Source organism: Pongo abelii, chromosome 21, assembly GCF_028885655.2.
Source record: "Pongo abelii isolate AG06213 chromosome 21, NHGRI_mPonAbe1-v2.0_pri, whole genome shotgun sequence".
Classification (NCBI taxonomy): Eukaryota; Metazoa; Chordata; class Mammalia; order Primates; family Hominidae; genus Pongo; species Pongo abelii.
In genome coordinates, this window is record NC_072006.2 from 4,060,754 (window position 1) to 4,077,134 (window position 16,381).

General features: G+C 41.9%; 1 protein-coding gene across 1 annotated transcript; it reads left to right on the plus strand.

The window, feature by feature from the left end:
• Positions 1 to 1,707: 1,707 nt before the first annotated feature.
• On the plus strand, positions 1,708 to 15,725 carry LAMP5 (lysosomal associated membrane protein family member 5; the record flags this gene model as incomplete). The annotated part of the gene is given in 6 exon segments (NM_001133204.1): positions 1,708 to 1,982; positions 2,514 to 2,686; positions 3,059 to 3,190; positions 3,315 to 3,420; positions 5,134 to 5,322; positions 12,515 to 15,725. Coding segments are annotated over 6 exon segments (672 nt in total). The 3' UTR covers positions 12,523 to 15,725.
• Between the last annotated feature and the right edge of the window lie 656 nt (positions 15,726 to 16,381).

Here is a 16,381-nt window from a genome sequence, read left to right on the forward strand (position 1 = left end):
TTTATTACATGTCTCATTGTTTTCCAGTTTTACAGTACTACAGGAAAATAAGTGTTTAACAATAATTGCTAACATGAAAAAATGTAACACATACAAATGTTATATCTTCCACTTTCAACTGATAATTGACCTTATATCAATCTTCTGTATAAAATCATTTCTGTTGAGTTCTCCTGTAAAATTTGCATCAATTCTTCTATATACAATCATCTTTGTAAAGATCTTGAGAAATGTTTGGATGAAATACTGAACTACAAACATAAAAGTCAAGATGTCAAAATATAGTGTCAATTTTAATATTACTTTATAATTTGAATTGCTAGTGATCTAATGATTGATATAGGAATATGTTTGAAAGCCAAAAACATTATATAGATATTTTGTGGCAGATATGTCAAAATGTGATTATACTTAAAACAGCATTCTATAAATTTCAAGAATGTGAATTAATGATAGAGATTTCAGGTTTCAGATTATTATTTGATATTGAATAAAGATTTTTATGGAAGTCAAAATATGGAGTAAAAATATTATATAAGGAGAAATGAAGATAATCTTCACAGAGTTAAAGCACGTGATTTTTGTATTTTAATTTTAACTGACCATGTGACATTTGGGAAGGTCATTTAATTTATTTGAGCCTCAGTTTTGGGGTATGTACAACCACAGTAACTCATATGTTTCCTTGCCTACCCTCTAAGATTGGGGAGAATCAAATTAGATAATGCAGGTGAAATACTTTGCAATTTTCCCTTTAATATGACATTGTTTTATAACATTATATTACTGATGCAACATTTATTTGTATCATGAAATATCTTCTAAGGAATAAAATATTTGGACATCACTACAATTGATGAGGACTGCATGTGTATTTTTGAAATCTGTATTCTGATTTACAGAGCAAAAATAAAAAATAAGCAAGCTACCAAATATGTAAATACAGGAATTAGCCCAGTAGTATTTGTTCTTCTGTTCCACTACAGGCTTTAGAGTAATAACGGTGTGTGTTTTTCTTACATAACTATGTGACATTGCTTAGGGCATAATTCTAATATTTCTGTCCTCGGAGACACTAGATAACTCTCAAAAACTTCTGATTTGCTTGCATCCCTTTTTGGCAGAGTGGTCACGGTGTAATGCTGGAGGGTAGGTGACCCCAGAGTTCAGAGTCCTCATGCTCCCGGGAGCAAAATTCACAGGAAAATAAGCCCACATGGAGCTACTGCATTGTCTGATGGCCTCGTTTGAGGAGGCGTCAATTTAACTTTAAACCCATGAGCTCTTTGAGAGCAGGGGAGAGAAGGGGATGTCTCCAAATTCAGGAAACTGTTGCCATAGCATTTTCCCTTCTCTATTCCTGCATAGCCCTCCTTCCCCGAATCAGCAACAATTTTTGCTCCACCGTTTTCTTTCGGGAACCAGATGCGTTTTCAGAAGACAGTACTCCAGTGATAAGGTATCTACACCACGTAATAACTGTACCTGGTAAGGAGATTTAATAAGGCTGAGGGTGGTATTAAGTTTCTCAGAACAGACTCATCTTTGCGGATGCAATTGCAGAAGAGGAAACAGACCCAGGGAGAAGTTTAGGTCCTCCCCAGTCTCATTGGCCCTCGGTACAAGCCAAGCCACAGCCGCTCCTGCCACACAATCGGATTGCTTTCAGCACTCGCAGCCGTGGACCGCCGTGCGGTCCTTTCCTCTGCAGTGAGCTGATTTGCTCTGCCAGCAGCTGTCGGTGCCGCACTCGACACCGAGTCCTAGCCAGCGCTCACAGAATACGCGCTCCCTCCCTCCTCCTTCTCTGTCCCCCGCCCCTCTCTCACCCCGGCCCACTCCAGCGGCGACTTTGAGGGATTCCCTCTCTGGCGGCCTCTGCAGCAGCACAGCTGGCCTCATTCGGGGCGCTGCGAGTATGGATCTCCAAGGAAGAGCGGTCCCCAGCGTCGACAGACTTCGAGTTCTCCTGATGTTGTTCCGTGAGTAGCGATTAGGCGACTGGGAGAGAGGACGGGCACTCTTTGCAGAGAACAGAGCCGGCAAAGTAAAGTCAATTAGCTTGAGATAAAAAATATGGCCCTCAATGTTTTGCGGTTTTTTTTTTTCTTTTAGGGGAGGAGGGAGGGCCTTCCCAGCCGGTGGCAGGGAATTCCCCTGAGAGCTGTACACCTGTGTGGCATATTCCAGACAGAGCCTAGACAGGCCAGCTTCGTGAGGTCAGAGCGTTGGCAAGAAATATTTACTTTAAAATCCCAAGATGTAGAAAACAGCCAGCTATATTACAAAGTCAGGATTTTTAATTTTTTAAATTGTATTTTCATTATAAATTAATAGCGAAGGAATGAGGCTTGTTAAACCCGGGTTAGAGAAACGGCTCGTAGAGCGCACAGCTGCTGGCAGAGAACTTTGTCACTCCAAAGCCTGCAGACCACTGTCTCCCCACCCTAGCGCCCGAGACGCGTGGGCTCCCTGAGCCCTGAACTGAGGGAATTGTTTTGTTTGTTCCGCAGATACAATGGCTCAAATCATGGCAGAACAAGAAGTGGAAAATCTCTCAGGCCTTTCCACTAACCCTGAAAAAGATATATTTGTGGTGCGGGAAAATGGGACGACGTGTCTCATGGCAGAGTTTGCAGCCAAATTTATTGTACCTTATGATGTGTGGGCCAGCAATTACGTAGATGTAAGGAATCTTTCCCCCCTCAGCTTGCTCCTAGGGCTCCAGGGCGAAGGGTACCCTTCCGCAAGGCCCTTCGAAGACCTGGGTTGCCTGCCTTCTTTCCCACACCCCGGCAGGCTGCTCCCGAATGCTGCATGGGGATTCCAGCTTGTAATGCCTTCTGCTCCCCTGCCTGCTTTGAAAGTAAACCCCCTTCTCTCCGCTTCCCTATCGGGGCTGCACGCAGAGCATCTAACCGCATGTTCCCGGAACCTGGGATGCGCGCGCGCAAAGGAGCGCCCAAGCGTGCAACCCAGAGTTTGGACGCGCCGCCCTTTACAGCCCCCGCCCCGGGGCCGGGCGAGCTGAGTGGGCGCGGGGCGTCTGTGTTCCCAGCTGATCACAGAACAGGCCGATATCGCGTTGACCCGGGGAGCTGAGGTGAAGGGCCGCTGTGGCCACAGCGAGTCGGAGCTGCAAGTGTTCTGGGTGGATCGCGCGTACGCACTCAAAATGCTCTTTGTAAAGGTAACTCCGAGCCCAGCGGACAGAGGGGCCGCAGGCTCCGCGTGGGTGTGGGAAGTGGCGGCCCCTAGGTTTAAGAACCCAGACGCTGCGGGGGCGATTGAAGCGCACCTCCCCGGTTCAACAGGAAAGCCACAACATGTCCAAGGGACCTGAGGAGACTTGGAGGCTGAGCAAAGTGCAGTTTGTCTACGACTCCTCCGAGAAAACCCACTTCAAAGACGCAGTCAGTGGTGAGTGGAGGCTGGCATGGCTGGGGAGGGAGCCTGGGAACTCGCAGAGCAGGCTTGGAGAGAGAATTCCTCAGGGTTTTGGAAACCGTTCCAGGCTTTGAGGTCCCAGGCCAAATCTTCCTCGGCTTGCTCTTTAGGGTGGAAGAGGCGGGAGCGCCCATGAGTCTTCTGGGTCTCAGGCCTTGTAGATCCGCCAGGAACCGCAGGCGTGGGAACCCAAACGTCACCCATGGCCTGATCCTAGATGAGAAGTCCCTTGAAGGCCTGTCGTTCCCTGGTGATTCAAAACGACCTCTTATGATTTGGCCTTTGAAGGACCACGGAGAAGGGCAAAGCTGCATTTTAATTTTCTTCCGCACCCTGGTTTTCTTTCTTATGCGCTAAAATTGCAAGGGGGCAGTGCGACTTTCCTTTTCAGTCAGGATGTGATGGCCTTCAGTGTCTTTTTGCGCATGGCAGCATGGCTCGCACGGGATATTCAGTCATCGACTGCAGCTACCTGAGAGTGGATTCTGCACCATGTATAATTTGCTAGCGTTTCTGGCCCATCCCTCCGACAACTCACCCAGATCCTCCTCGGCAAAACGAGCGTTCATCCCCCAAATAACAATATTCTTATCTGCAGACACCGTCAAAGACCACATTTAAATTTATTTTATTCTTCATAAGTTGTCTATTTCACTCATGATGAGGCCTTTCATCACCCAGGCACCTGAGTTGAGAAAGGATTTTTATTGAATACATAAAAATACATGTGTCATCTTTCCCTTTGCACCCCTTTTTGTCATCACAGTAAAAGGATTTTTTCCTTTTCACCAAAGTTTAGATGCAAGATGTCCCCCAGTTAAATTAGACCAAAAAGCAAAAAGGAAAAATCAAACTTAGGTCAGAAAAGGAGCAACGGGAGGCAGACCTTCAGAGGGGAGGTATGTGTGTAAGGACAAGCATCCAGAGGACCAGCAATCTGTCCGGCTTTGTTGAGGAAGATGTTTTATTCTTTGCCAGGCCCGTGTGAAATGTGGAAAACCAAGTCACTGTTCCTTCTGTGTCTTTGGAATCTCCACTATTAGGGATTTTTTTTTTCTTTTTTGAAGTGCAGTCTCACTCTGTCCACCAGGGTGGAGGGCAGTGGCACCACCGTAGATCACCGCAGCCTGGAGTAAGCTACTGGGCTCAAGAGATTCTCCCACCCCAGTTTTCCCAGTAGCTGGGACTACAGGCATGTGACACCATGCCAGACTAATTTTGTAAATGTGTGTGTGTGTGTGTGTGTGTGTGTGTGTGTGTGTGTGTATTTGTAGAGACAGGGTCTCACTATGTTGCTCAGGCTGGTCTAGAAATCTTGGGCTCAAACGACCCTCCCATCTTGACCTGTGAAAGTTCTGGGATTACAGGCAGGATCCACCATGCCCAGCCTAGGTTTTATACAGTAACAAGGGCTGGGTTTTTAAGTATCACTCTCCTCTTCAAAAAAGGAATTCCAAATTAATATTGAAAGAGCCCTGGCTCTCAAGATAATGGGTGTGTTTGTCCTTCATCACCACTGGATGCCATTTGTAGAGCCCTAGCCCTGGCAAGGGAACAGAGAAGACAGGAGGGGTGTGGTGTCTGGAACTGAGAGGCAATAGCCACCTCTCTGGCACATTAGGTTAGGAACAATGAGGGTTCTGCCAGCAAGAGGGGCCTAACTATTGCTTTGGGCTCTTGCTGTAGCTGGGAAGCACACAGCCAACTCGCACCACCTCTCTGCCTTGGTCACCCCCGCTGGGAAGTCCTATGAGTGTCAAGCTCAACAAACCATTTCACTGGCCTCTAGTGATCCGCAGAAGATAGTCACCATGATCCTGTCTGCGGTCCACATCCAACCTTTTGACATTATCTCAGATTTTGTCTTCAGTGAAGGTAAGTTGTTGGGGGATGGAGGGGAAGAAGACCTAGTTTATTTCAGGAAGGATGGGAGAGGGACCTACCAGGGCCCCAGGATGTTACCACTTGGATTTCCTCTAGGTTGAAATGACACTGCCTGCCTCTTTAATAATTTTCAAAGACTAAAAAAGCAGTAAGCTTAATGTATGAACTTATCTCAGAGTTCTTTCTTTCTCCCTCCCAACCTCCTCCCCGTCTTCCTTCACTTTAGTCCTTTCTTCTCTATCTCTCTTTGTTTCCTCCTTCTTTTCTTTACCTTCTTCCCACCCTTCTTATATTTCATCTTTCCCTCTCTCCCCATCTTCTTTCCTTTGCCAAAAGATGAACCTTCATAGGGAGAAAGATTTAAAAATTCACTTTGGAAAAAACTGTAATTTTGATGCAAACTTCCCAAGGAGAAAGCAGCTAAAATATTTAAGAAGTTAGTTAATCTAGAGAACTACAGATGGGGGAAGGGCCTTTGCCTTTCTGGGCCTGTTTCTTCTTGTTCTCTTGGATACTTCTAGCTGAAGGTTCTGCTGCTGTGAGTCCAAGTTTCTGTGCATCCAGAAGGCAGTGGGGGTGGGTGTGTATGCACAGATCATGGACTCACCAAGTCTTTCCACCAAGCACCTTCGTGAGGAGGATGTCCTTAAGCTCCAGGGAGGGAAGGGTCCCTGAAGCCTGAGCCGTTTAAGGCCAGCTGCTTCTGCTGAGTGTGGAGCAAGGCTGTCTCTCAGTCTGTTTAGCCTCTGAAAGCGGACCCAGCTGTTGTGCTGTGGCAGGTTCAGGTCAACCACATTCTTTCATTCTCAGCACCCCTGCAGATTTTGACAAGGGGAGTCAAAATCTCTGCAATTTGTTCAAGTCAAGCAACAATTCACATTGGGCAATTGTGGGATAAGTGAATTCATATCATTTATTCTCTCTTCCTCACAAAGGAGGTTATTAAATTTTATATTCTGTTTATTCTACATGAAAAAAATCAGAAAAATTTTGATTGCTTTGTGTATGCCTTTCTTTGGGTTGGAGACCCCCAGGTGAAAACAACAATTCCAATGTTCAGGATATTAGAGAATCTCCACCTTTGTCACCTATGATCATTTTCCAATGAAAGCTGCATCTAGCTTTCATAAAATGCAGCTTCCACTCAACCTATTAAGGAATAGAATGCACCACCTTCCACCTTGATTATTGAGAAGGCATTTGAGAAGTCCTAAGATAAATTGTCTTTAAGAAAAGACAGGTGGAAGGATAGGCTATCCCATGTTAATGTATTTTCTACAAAATTGAAGCTACTAAACTGTGTCAAGACCTTAACAGTTTTTAAAAATCTTTTTGTTTATGGAAGCATTTATAAAATGTAACAGTCAGTGTCTCTCTTAAACTGAAAATATTAAGCATAATCAAGTATAATTTGACTTCTTATGATTATTGATGACAAGGAATTTATTATGAAAATAATTGGACTATATAATGTCAGTTCCTAGTCCCCAGGACCCTGCCATAAATGCTTTTGAGTTTATATGGGTACTCTTAATAGTTTATGACTTTCTAATTTTTGCTAATTAGCTGTTACTAGGCACTTCTTTACTTCTTGTTACCACTGGTGCTATAATTGCTGCTTCTCCTAGCTCCTTACCATTCTGTGTTATTTTTAAGTCGTTGTTTATAGTTGCCTATGGCCTGAGAAATCAAACCTCACAGATTTTTAGAATTGTGTATAAAGTAAGAATAAATAAGTACTGAATAAGGAGCAGAGCTACTTTCCTAAACATCAGTACAATTCATTGCATGGAGTAAATGGTGTCTTTTGTTTTAAAACCAGTTTTGATCCACTTCAAGGTCCTAGATAGGGAAGGCTGCTGGGTAGACATAGAGAGTTCGTAACTACATATAACTTCCTAAATGCAAATAGAGAAGTCACAATCAAATGGCACTTGTCTCACCCCAGGCTTTTATGGCTAATAATTAGGATGTTCTCTCCTGTATGGTGTCCCCAGGCTTACGCCTTGACATTCCTGGGAGGTGGCAAGCCTCATTCAGAATCACTCACTGGATCAGTGTGCCTTTGTGTGGCTGCGTTTTTTTGTTCCTGGCTCCTCCTGTCTGTTCCTCTCAGCACCTGCCCCGACTTTGTTTTGTAAGAGATCATTATTTTCAATTTGGTGGAATTTTAAAGATTCCTTTTGGGTGCCTTTTCAGGATCTATCACTGGGCCTTTATCCCCAGAATACAAGCTCAGGGGGCTTTCAGTGTGTGCATGTGAGTGGATTATGCTTGCATGGGGAGGGAATATCATGTCACATATCTGCACACCCACTACAGGGGTGTGTCTGTGTGTTCGTGTGTGTGTGTGTGTGTGTTTGTGTGTTCGTGTGTTTGGACCGTGGCCATTGTCCAGCACAGCATAATGGTTTCCTGTGAAGAGTCTATTCCCTTTGTAAGGGGGTCATACCTGGCACTCTTCACACCTGTCTACTGAATAGGCCTGATGAGAAAATCAAGAAAGCGTCCACGAAGTTGGTAAGTGGACACTCACAAGGGCTGAGAGCAGCCCAAATGGAGGTTGACATCTTTATCACACGAGTCCCTTTAGTGCATTGTACTTGGCTACTACACTGACCCCCAAACAAAGTCTCTTAGCCCAGCAATGAGCTCATGAAACTTCAGCTGCAATGTGCAATGACTGTGGTGATATTGTTAGCATGCAGAGTTGGGTTCACTTAGGTCTGGGAGTGGGCCCCAAGAAGCTCCACTGCTAGCAAGGTCTCAGGTGACACTGCTGGCCCATGGAGCACTATAGAGAGTCTAAAGGATTAAAGGCACAATAAGCTTCATTGGGTGACACTTGGACAGGGATTTGTGAGAAGGGAAGCCCCTCACAGCAGGAGACTGTCCAGAGGGAGGCTTATGGGACCACCATCCAGAAAAGGAAGAGGACAAGGGAATGCCCAAAGCAGAGGGGCTTTAGAGAGGGGTTTATGTGTCCAGGTGACATCTGCTCAGCAGCACAGCAGGGAGTCCATGGGTCCCAGAGCTTCTAGAGGCAGCAGTGCCTTGGAGCCTTAGAACTCCAAGGCCCTGTCTTATCAATGGGTAACAGCTGTTGCATGAGGTTTCAAGGAGTATGCAAAGCAGGCAGGCTCCATACAGCTGCAAATTTTCTTGTTTAAGCTATTTTAAAAATAATTGGATGTGTAAAGATTTGGGAGTTTGGTGCCAACAGGCTTTTGAGCTAACAGTCTCAGCCTGCAGTGAAGAAATAAACCACCTAGAGGCCAATACACAGAGGCCATCTTTGGCTCATTTATTTACCAAATACACTTTGTACAGCAACTATCACTTCTGCAATAGAAGCTATCACCCCTGCAATCTGAGACACTCTGTTTCTCATTTGGGGTTGATTACCTTGTTCTTCCACAATTAATTTCTGAGGGCCTCATTCAAAGGCCTGCAATTCCCTTTGAGAGCCCCATGTGATTTCTGGCTGAGATGGGAAGGGGGATATGTCGCTGGGAGGGAACAAACCAGCCTGAGTATTCTAATACCTTGAGTAAAAGGCAACTTTTATGTATTATGTCAGAAAAAACATAATAGAATAGGAAGGCTATTTATTTCCCTTTATTCAGGATTCAGGTCTATCAGGCATTTAAAAGACATCACATATAGATTGGTCCCTTTTAAATTCTCTCTCAAGGGGCAAACAAAAAAAAAAACAAAAAGAAACAAAACAGAACTGCAGAAAGATACTGAGATCCCCATTTACAATGGAGCAGCTGAGACACAGGGAGGTGAAGTGACTTGGTGAACGTTTCCCTCCTAGAACCTGTCTTTGGGTATCAGAGCTTTTGTCCTTAGTATCTCAGGGCCACAGCTGCTCCTGCTGAGTAGCTATAATCAACATGTAAGTGTGAGAGGCATTTACAGAGTTTGTTGGGTACCCCCAATTCATGAGCTTTTTATTATTGTTCCTAGCATCATGATTGGGAGATGCCACTTAATCTGTATTTTACCCAGATCTGAGGGAATTTTAGTGTTAGTGGAAATGAACTTACATTTCTCTATATACCAGCCCCCCAGTAGAGTGTCCTATGACAAGCTGTCATGTCACAAAGGCATGAAGGGTTTGCTGATCCAGAGAGTTTTGTAGACCTGTGATTTACCTGGCATTTCCCAGTCAAGAAACATGCCACCCTACGTAGTTGGTCCTCAAGGCCTCCTGAGTAAGCAGCCAAAGGTAAATATTCTGTTATGAACACAGCTGAGAACTGTGTTGAGGACTCCAAGACGGAGCCCCAGCCGTTAGCCATGCAGTTAGCCAGTCATAGAATTCTGTGCTTCAGATACTGTCTTCTGGAGAGAGCGTAGGATATGCCTCAGAATTATCTCACCTGAGGGTGAGCAAACCAGTGTTTACCCCCCAAATGCCATCTATCACTGATGGTCGCTATGGAAGCATTAACTCTCTGGGACTTCTGACCTACTTTGTAGTCAAAACCTGTTGGGATATATGGGACTGGTGAATGCCGAAAGAAGAATGGACAGTGTCTGTGTCCACTACACCTAGGTACTGGGATATAAGAACTTTTTCTGCCATGCTGAAACTTTCAGTCTAGTGGGATAGGGTGTATACAATGCATGTCATGTTCCTGGCATACAGTGGCATCAAAAAATACTTGCTCTTATTATTTTTTTCTTCTCTAATACTTAAATCTTTTTTTTTTTTTTTTTTTTTTTGAGATGGGAGTCAAGGCTGGCCTTGAACTCCTGGGCATAAGCAATCTTCCCACTTCAGCCTCTCAAGTAGCTGGGTGGTGATGCCACTGTGCCTAGCGAATGCTTACATCTTGATGAGGGTATCAGCTTGTCTGCAGTCAAAGGTCTCCAAAGCCCACCCATCTTAACAGCTTCTCAGTATACAAAATACATTTTGCTGATGTTATAGCAGTCCAGAGCCAGCACAGGGAACATATGGAAAGAGCGTCAAACCCTTTCTCTATCTTGCCCTGCCAAACGACAGGAGAAGCACAGCCAGCAAAAAGCTTGCCCACCTCTTCAAACAGTTTCAGTCCATGGCGCTAGGAGAGCCTGAGGAAGCAGAGAGCTTGCCTCTGCTTCCATTGCCTATCACAATGCCATTCATTGGGAGTGCAATGAAGTACTCTTGTAGTTTATCTCAGGGAGTCAATATAATTTTTAAATGTTGTCATGAAATAAAACACATATCTAGCAACCAGCACCTAAGATAAATTATGATTTTAGTGGGTACACTTGGGTTAAGAGTTGAGGAGACTTTTGTTGGCAACTGGCAGCTGGCAACAGATTATGCATTTATTGTTTGTTTTGTCTTCATCTGGTTCTTTCCAACGATGAGGCTGGTTTTTGTCTCTTCCAGCCACAGGCCACTTACCCTGGGCCCCTGTTGTGTGTACTCTAGAGCCCTGAGTCCACCAAGAGCAGAGGCGTGAGGGACCCTAAGTCCTGTGGAGGTGGACAGGGAGTCAGGGGTTCAGGGAGATCTGAAGCCAGATGTGGTCCAGGCTAAGCCAACAGATGCTCTTCTCCCTGGCAGAAGTCAGAGGCCTTCCTTGTTTTGTAATCTGTGGGTTGCATAATCAGTTTACAATACAAGATTTTAACCCTGGGGTATATATAGTTTGTAGATAGAATTCAGAAGAAAAAAATTGTATCTTTATTTTCACTAACTTCTGATTAATATTTAGCATTTTCTTTGTTTATAAATGAAGGTGACAGACCACAGTAATATTAGCAGTACCTGTGACTGTCACCAATAGAAATCATAGGTATTTTCATTTCACATTAGTTTGTGCAGATCTTGCAAAGTAACATTTATGCTTCTCACTGCTTTATAATCATAGCCAACGTATATGTGTTCCAATAAGGAAGTACATATATTGCTGTGTCTGAAATTCTTTTAAAAATATTTGATGGCTGAATTTCACTTTCCCTTATAATTTTATGTATTTTATTTTTTATGCATTCATAAACATTATTCTGAGAAGGGGTCCTTAGTTTTATTATACTTGCACAAAAAAGATTACAACCTTTTCTTAGTAGGTCATGAGCAGCATTGTTTTAAATGAAACAGAATAGGATAGAGCATAAATTATTAGATGCATAAAGCAAGGATAACTATTGTTTATCAAACTTCTGCTTTAGGTCTCTGCATGTACAAATGCTCTAAGCCGCCATGTAAAATGTTGTTGTTTTTTTTTCCCATGGGTCATAGGCAGAGATTAAAAGCACTGTCTTAAGCCTGAAAGAGAAAAGCATGTCCTGCTTTTATGGGTTCATAATCCCTTATCTAAAACCCAGATCGAACTAAAAAAAAAAACCAAAAAACAAACAAACAAAAAAAACCTTGGTGCTAGATGGTTTTCAGAAGTCAGAATATTTTAGACTTTAGGAAGACTATACAGTTCTCAGTTTATATATTACATAACACCATGGAAGATTCAGGGAAGCCCCACGCAATCAAGCATATTAATATCTCTGTTTCCTGCGGTGAAACACGTGAAACATCATACTAAGTAGGATGACTGAAAACTACAAGCAGCCTCACATTAGACTAAGTCAGGTTTTGCTGCCAAACAAGTGATTACAAAGTACATTTGGTTTTCAGAGCTTTGTGGATTTTGAAACAGTGGATAAGAGAGTGGGCTCAGGAATTCCTTTTTATTTGACCACTTACTGGATGGGGGTTGCTAAGTGCGGGATTTGGTATTAGCTATCACACTTTTTTACATCTTCATAGTTGATATCCTCTTTATATTGCCCTTTCCTGTGGTGTGATTAATTCTATTTTTTTTCCTAAAGCAACAAAAGATAATCATCTGAGAAATAAATCATGATAGCATTCTAAGCATATTTTGTCTTTCTCTTTCTTTACCGTACTATATCATCTTTTCTCTATTTTTCTTAAAGAATGGGATGTGAGACATTATTTTTATTATCAATTTAGAAATAATAATTTTGGTACTTGAGCTCCAAAGACTCCCATACTTAAAAGAAGTACATAGAAGACTTAAATGTATAAGACTTCTATCTTTATAGTGAACAATGACAGAAAAGCTACTCTGTGCCAGGCACTGTGCTTGGCCTTCTGTAGTATGACATTTGATACTCACAGCAACCCTGTAAAGTAGGTGTCATCTCGATTTTACAGGAAACTGAAGCTTAGTAGATGAAGAGATTCACCCAGGATTGGACAGTGGAAGATCTGGGATCTGAGCCCACTATCATTTCTTTCCCTCACAAGGTTGCATTACATCTACTCCTTCTTGATGTGATGATCTGGATCTATGGAGACCACTAAAAGTTCATGTATATCTCTATTTCTACAGCTATATCTAACTATATATCTATTTATTCATTGTTATGGTATAAACCAAGAGAAAAGAGAAAACATGACTTTACAAATTGGTCAAGGTCGTTTGGTGCCCCATCCCCAGATTCTTCCCAATCCAACTGCAACCTCCCTTCCTCCTGAAGCTTTCTTAACTCCCCAACCTCCCTGTCCTGAATACTTGTAGTTGGGGTCACACAGAACACCACCTGTCCATGTTCTCCAGTGGTTTTGCTACATAAGCTCTTGCTCCCAGGCACAACTCTTTCTCCATTGCCTCTCCCATTCTGCCTAGGGAGGTAGATGTTGTATTTCGGGCTTCTGGCTGATTGTTTGCCTGGGTAACTAGAGTGTAAGCAGGAAGAAGTGAGCTAAAACCATGGTCTACAGTCTGGGTAACTATGAAATTGCTCTGCAGGGGAGAGAGTTAAGAAGGGAAGAGGCAGAGTCTAGAGCCACAAGGGCAACCTTGTAAAGATGCCTGGGACCTACTCAAGTAGCAGCCTGGAATGGTGCATAGATGAGAGTCTGAAGGTCCTGAGGTCTTTGCTACTTTTTGTGAGATAATTTATTTTTTATTTTTACCATTTAACACAGACTTAGCCTTATTACTAAATAATTTGAAATCAATGTATTTCTTCTTAACATTTTAAAATTTTAAAAAATTCTTTGTTTCTATTCAATGTATTAAGTAAGAAAAAATTGTATGAGGTTGCCACTAGCGCCTGCTAACCAAGCAAACCCTGCAATCTGTGTTAACATTACATGGGCATCAAAGTGTTATCATGAGGAAAATAAATAACCTTTGTTGTTAACAAAATTCCTACCCCACATGATCGCATTTCTATTCATTGTTCTCTTCAAAGAGGCATTATGGTATCATATTGGAGAAGAAGACTGCCATGCTGGCATCATGAAGTTCCAGGCCTGCCACTCTTTCTGATACACTGTGTTATCTCAGGTCTTGTCCCTGGAGCAATGGATGTATTGGTCCAGGCTGACCCTCAAAGTGTTGGGACTCATTAGAATGGAATCAAATAGTGGGGGAAACAGTTCCCTGCAAATTCTTTTTCAGCCTTTTGGTTGTAATAAGAAGAAAGGCTCAGTTTAGTCCTAATAAGTCCTTAACAACATTTCTCTACCATTTGCCAAACTATCTTTTAAAAAAGCTATTTCTAGAAGAATTTCTTTTTCTATTATATATATGTGTATTATATAGATACATATACATAAACATATATATATGTATACACATACGTGTGTGTATATATATATTACACACACATATAAAACAGTTGTATTTAGGTATAATTGTATGCATTTAAGCATGTAATTTAATAAATATTGACTTATGAATACACCTGTGAAGCCATCACCACAATCAAGAAATCAACATATTCATCACCCTGGAAAGCTTCCTTGTTCCCCTTTGTAATAAGTATCCAGCTCATTGAATTTTCAGATGCTTGATGAACCTCTGCAACCAGCATGCAGATCAGGAAACCGAACTGACAAATCCTCCTTTCTGCTCCACCTTGGGATTCTGCAGCCTTTTAATGCCAGTAGTTTAGGTCTGTTAAGTGCTGCCCCAACTATAGTGTTAAGTTGTTTGAGTTTGGATCAGGCTTCATTTACCCCTGGGCAAACCACTTATCATTATTATGACTTGATTACCTTATGTGTAAAATGAGTATAATAATATTGTGTACCTCAGAGGGTTGTTAACCAGATAATCTTTGTGCTTAGAAATGATTGTTAATTTAGGGACTAGGAATGTCAAGTATACAGCTTTCAAAAACTGTATATGTGAAAGTAAGTCTCCACTAATTGTTATTATTAGAGACGAAAGCTCATCCCTTTTCCTTTCTGCTGATCTCAGGCAAGGTGAGAGAAGGGACTATGTCAATAGGGATTCTGGAGGAGACTGGCATACAGTAGGTACTTAATAAATGTTTACTTGGTCATCTGGACTTAAAAAACTTGGTCTTTATGAAGAGACATGTAAAGCTTGTTTATTTTTCACTTGTGGCTCCTGATTTTGGTCAAAAGGCCACCAGTTACCCACAAGAAGCAAATGAGCCTGTTCTGGTTTCTAGGAATGTAATTCTGGTTAGCCTGACAAACTGTTGGACCACTAGAAGGTTTCCCAAGAATAGTTTTTTGTTGATGGTGGTTCTGTGTAAAAAAATGGAGACTCAGCACTATGAAGCTATCTTGAATTTTAAGAGGGTGAAAAATAAATCAACACTGAGGTGCTGCTAACGTTTGTGTTCTTGATCTAGATGCTGGTTACATGAGATGTTCATTTGTAAAAATTCATCAAGCTCTACACTTACTTAAAAATTATAGCATAATTTACATATATTGCATGCACCCCTAATGTTTATCCCAGCATTATTCACAATAGCAAAGTTATAGAATCAACCTAAGTGTCCATCAACAGATGAGTGGATAAAGAAAATGTGGTGCATATACACAATTGAATACTATTTGGCCATTGAAAAGAGTGAGATGGTGTCCTTTGCAACAATGTGGATGGCACTGGAACATTGCATTAAGTGAAATAAGCCAGATACAGAAAGACAAATATTGCATGTATTCACTCACATGTAGGAGCTCAATAGATTGACCTCAGGGAGATAGAGAGATACCAGAGGCTGGGAAGGATATGGGGGGGTGTGTGTGTGTGTGTGTGTGTGTGTGTGTGTGTGTGTGTGTGTTGGGGAGAGTGGACTAAAGAGAGGTTGGTTAATTAGTACAAACATATAGTTAGATAAGAATAAGTTCTAATATTCAATAGCAGAGTAGGGTGACTATAGTTAACAACCATGTGTTGTACATCTCAAAATAGCCAGAAGTGAGGACTTGAAACATTCTCTACATATAGGAATGATAAATTCTGGAGGTGATGAATATCCTAAATTCCCTGACTTGATCGTTACAGTGTATGCATGTAACAAAATATCACATGTATCCCATAAATATGTATGAATATTGTGTATCAATAAAAAATAACAAAGTAATAAAAAAATCTAAAATGTATGGTTTAATGCTTTTGTACCTATATTTGCAACCATGTAAACATCACCTTGATCAAGATCTACAATATTTCCACCACAGGTGAAAAGTTCCCTTGTGTTCCTTTCCCCAGATATAAGCACATTCTGACTTCTATCACCACAGAGTTAGTTTTACCTGCTCTTGAACTTCATATAAATGGAATCATACAGTATGTATATACTCTTTTGTGTCTGGCAATTTTCTGTCAGCATAATATTTCTGAGATGCACCCATTTTGTTATGTGTAGCCATAGTTCATTCCTTTTTATTACTGACTACTGTTCCATTATATGAATATATGCCACAATTTATCCATTCCATTTTGATGGACATTTTGGTTGTTTCCAGTTTTAGGCTATTATGAATAAAGCTGCTATGAACATTTATGTTCAAGTCTTTTTGTGTTGACTATGTTTTCATTTTCCTGGGATAAATACCTAGGAATGGGATGCTGGGTATGTTTGTCTTTATTAGAAATTATCGAACAGTTTTGCAGAGTGGTCACAACATTTTTCAACAAGGGTGTTACAAGTTCCAGTCATTCCACATTATCACCAACACTTGGTATTTTCAGTCTTTTTGAAACTTATATATTTTTATATAATGCGTTATGTGTACATATTACTT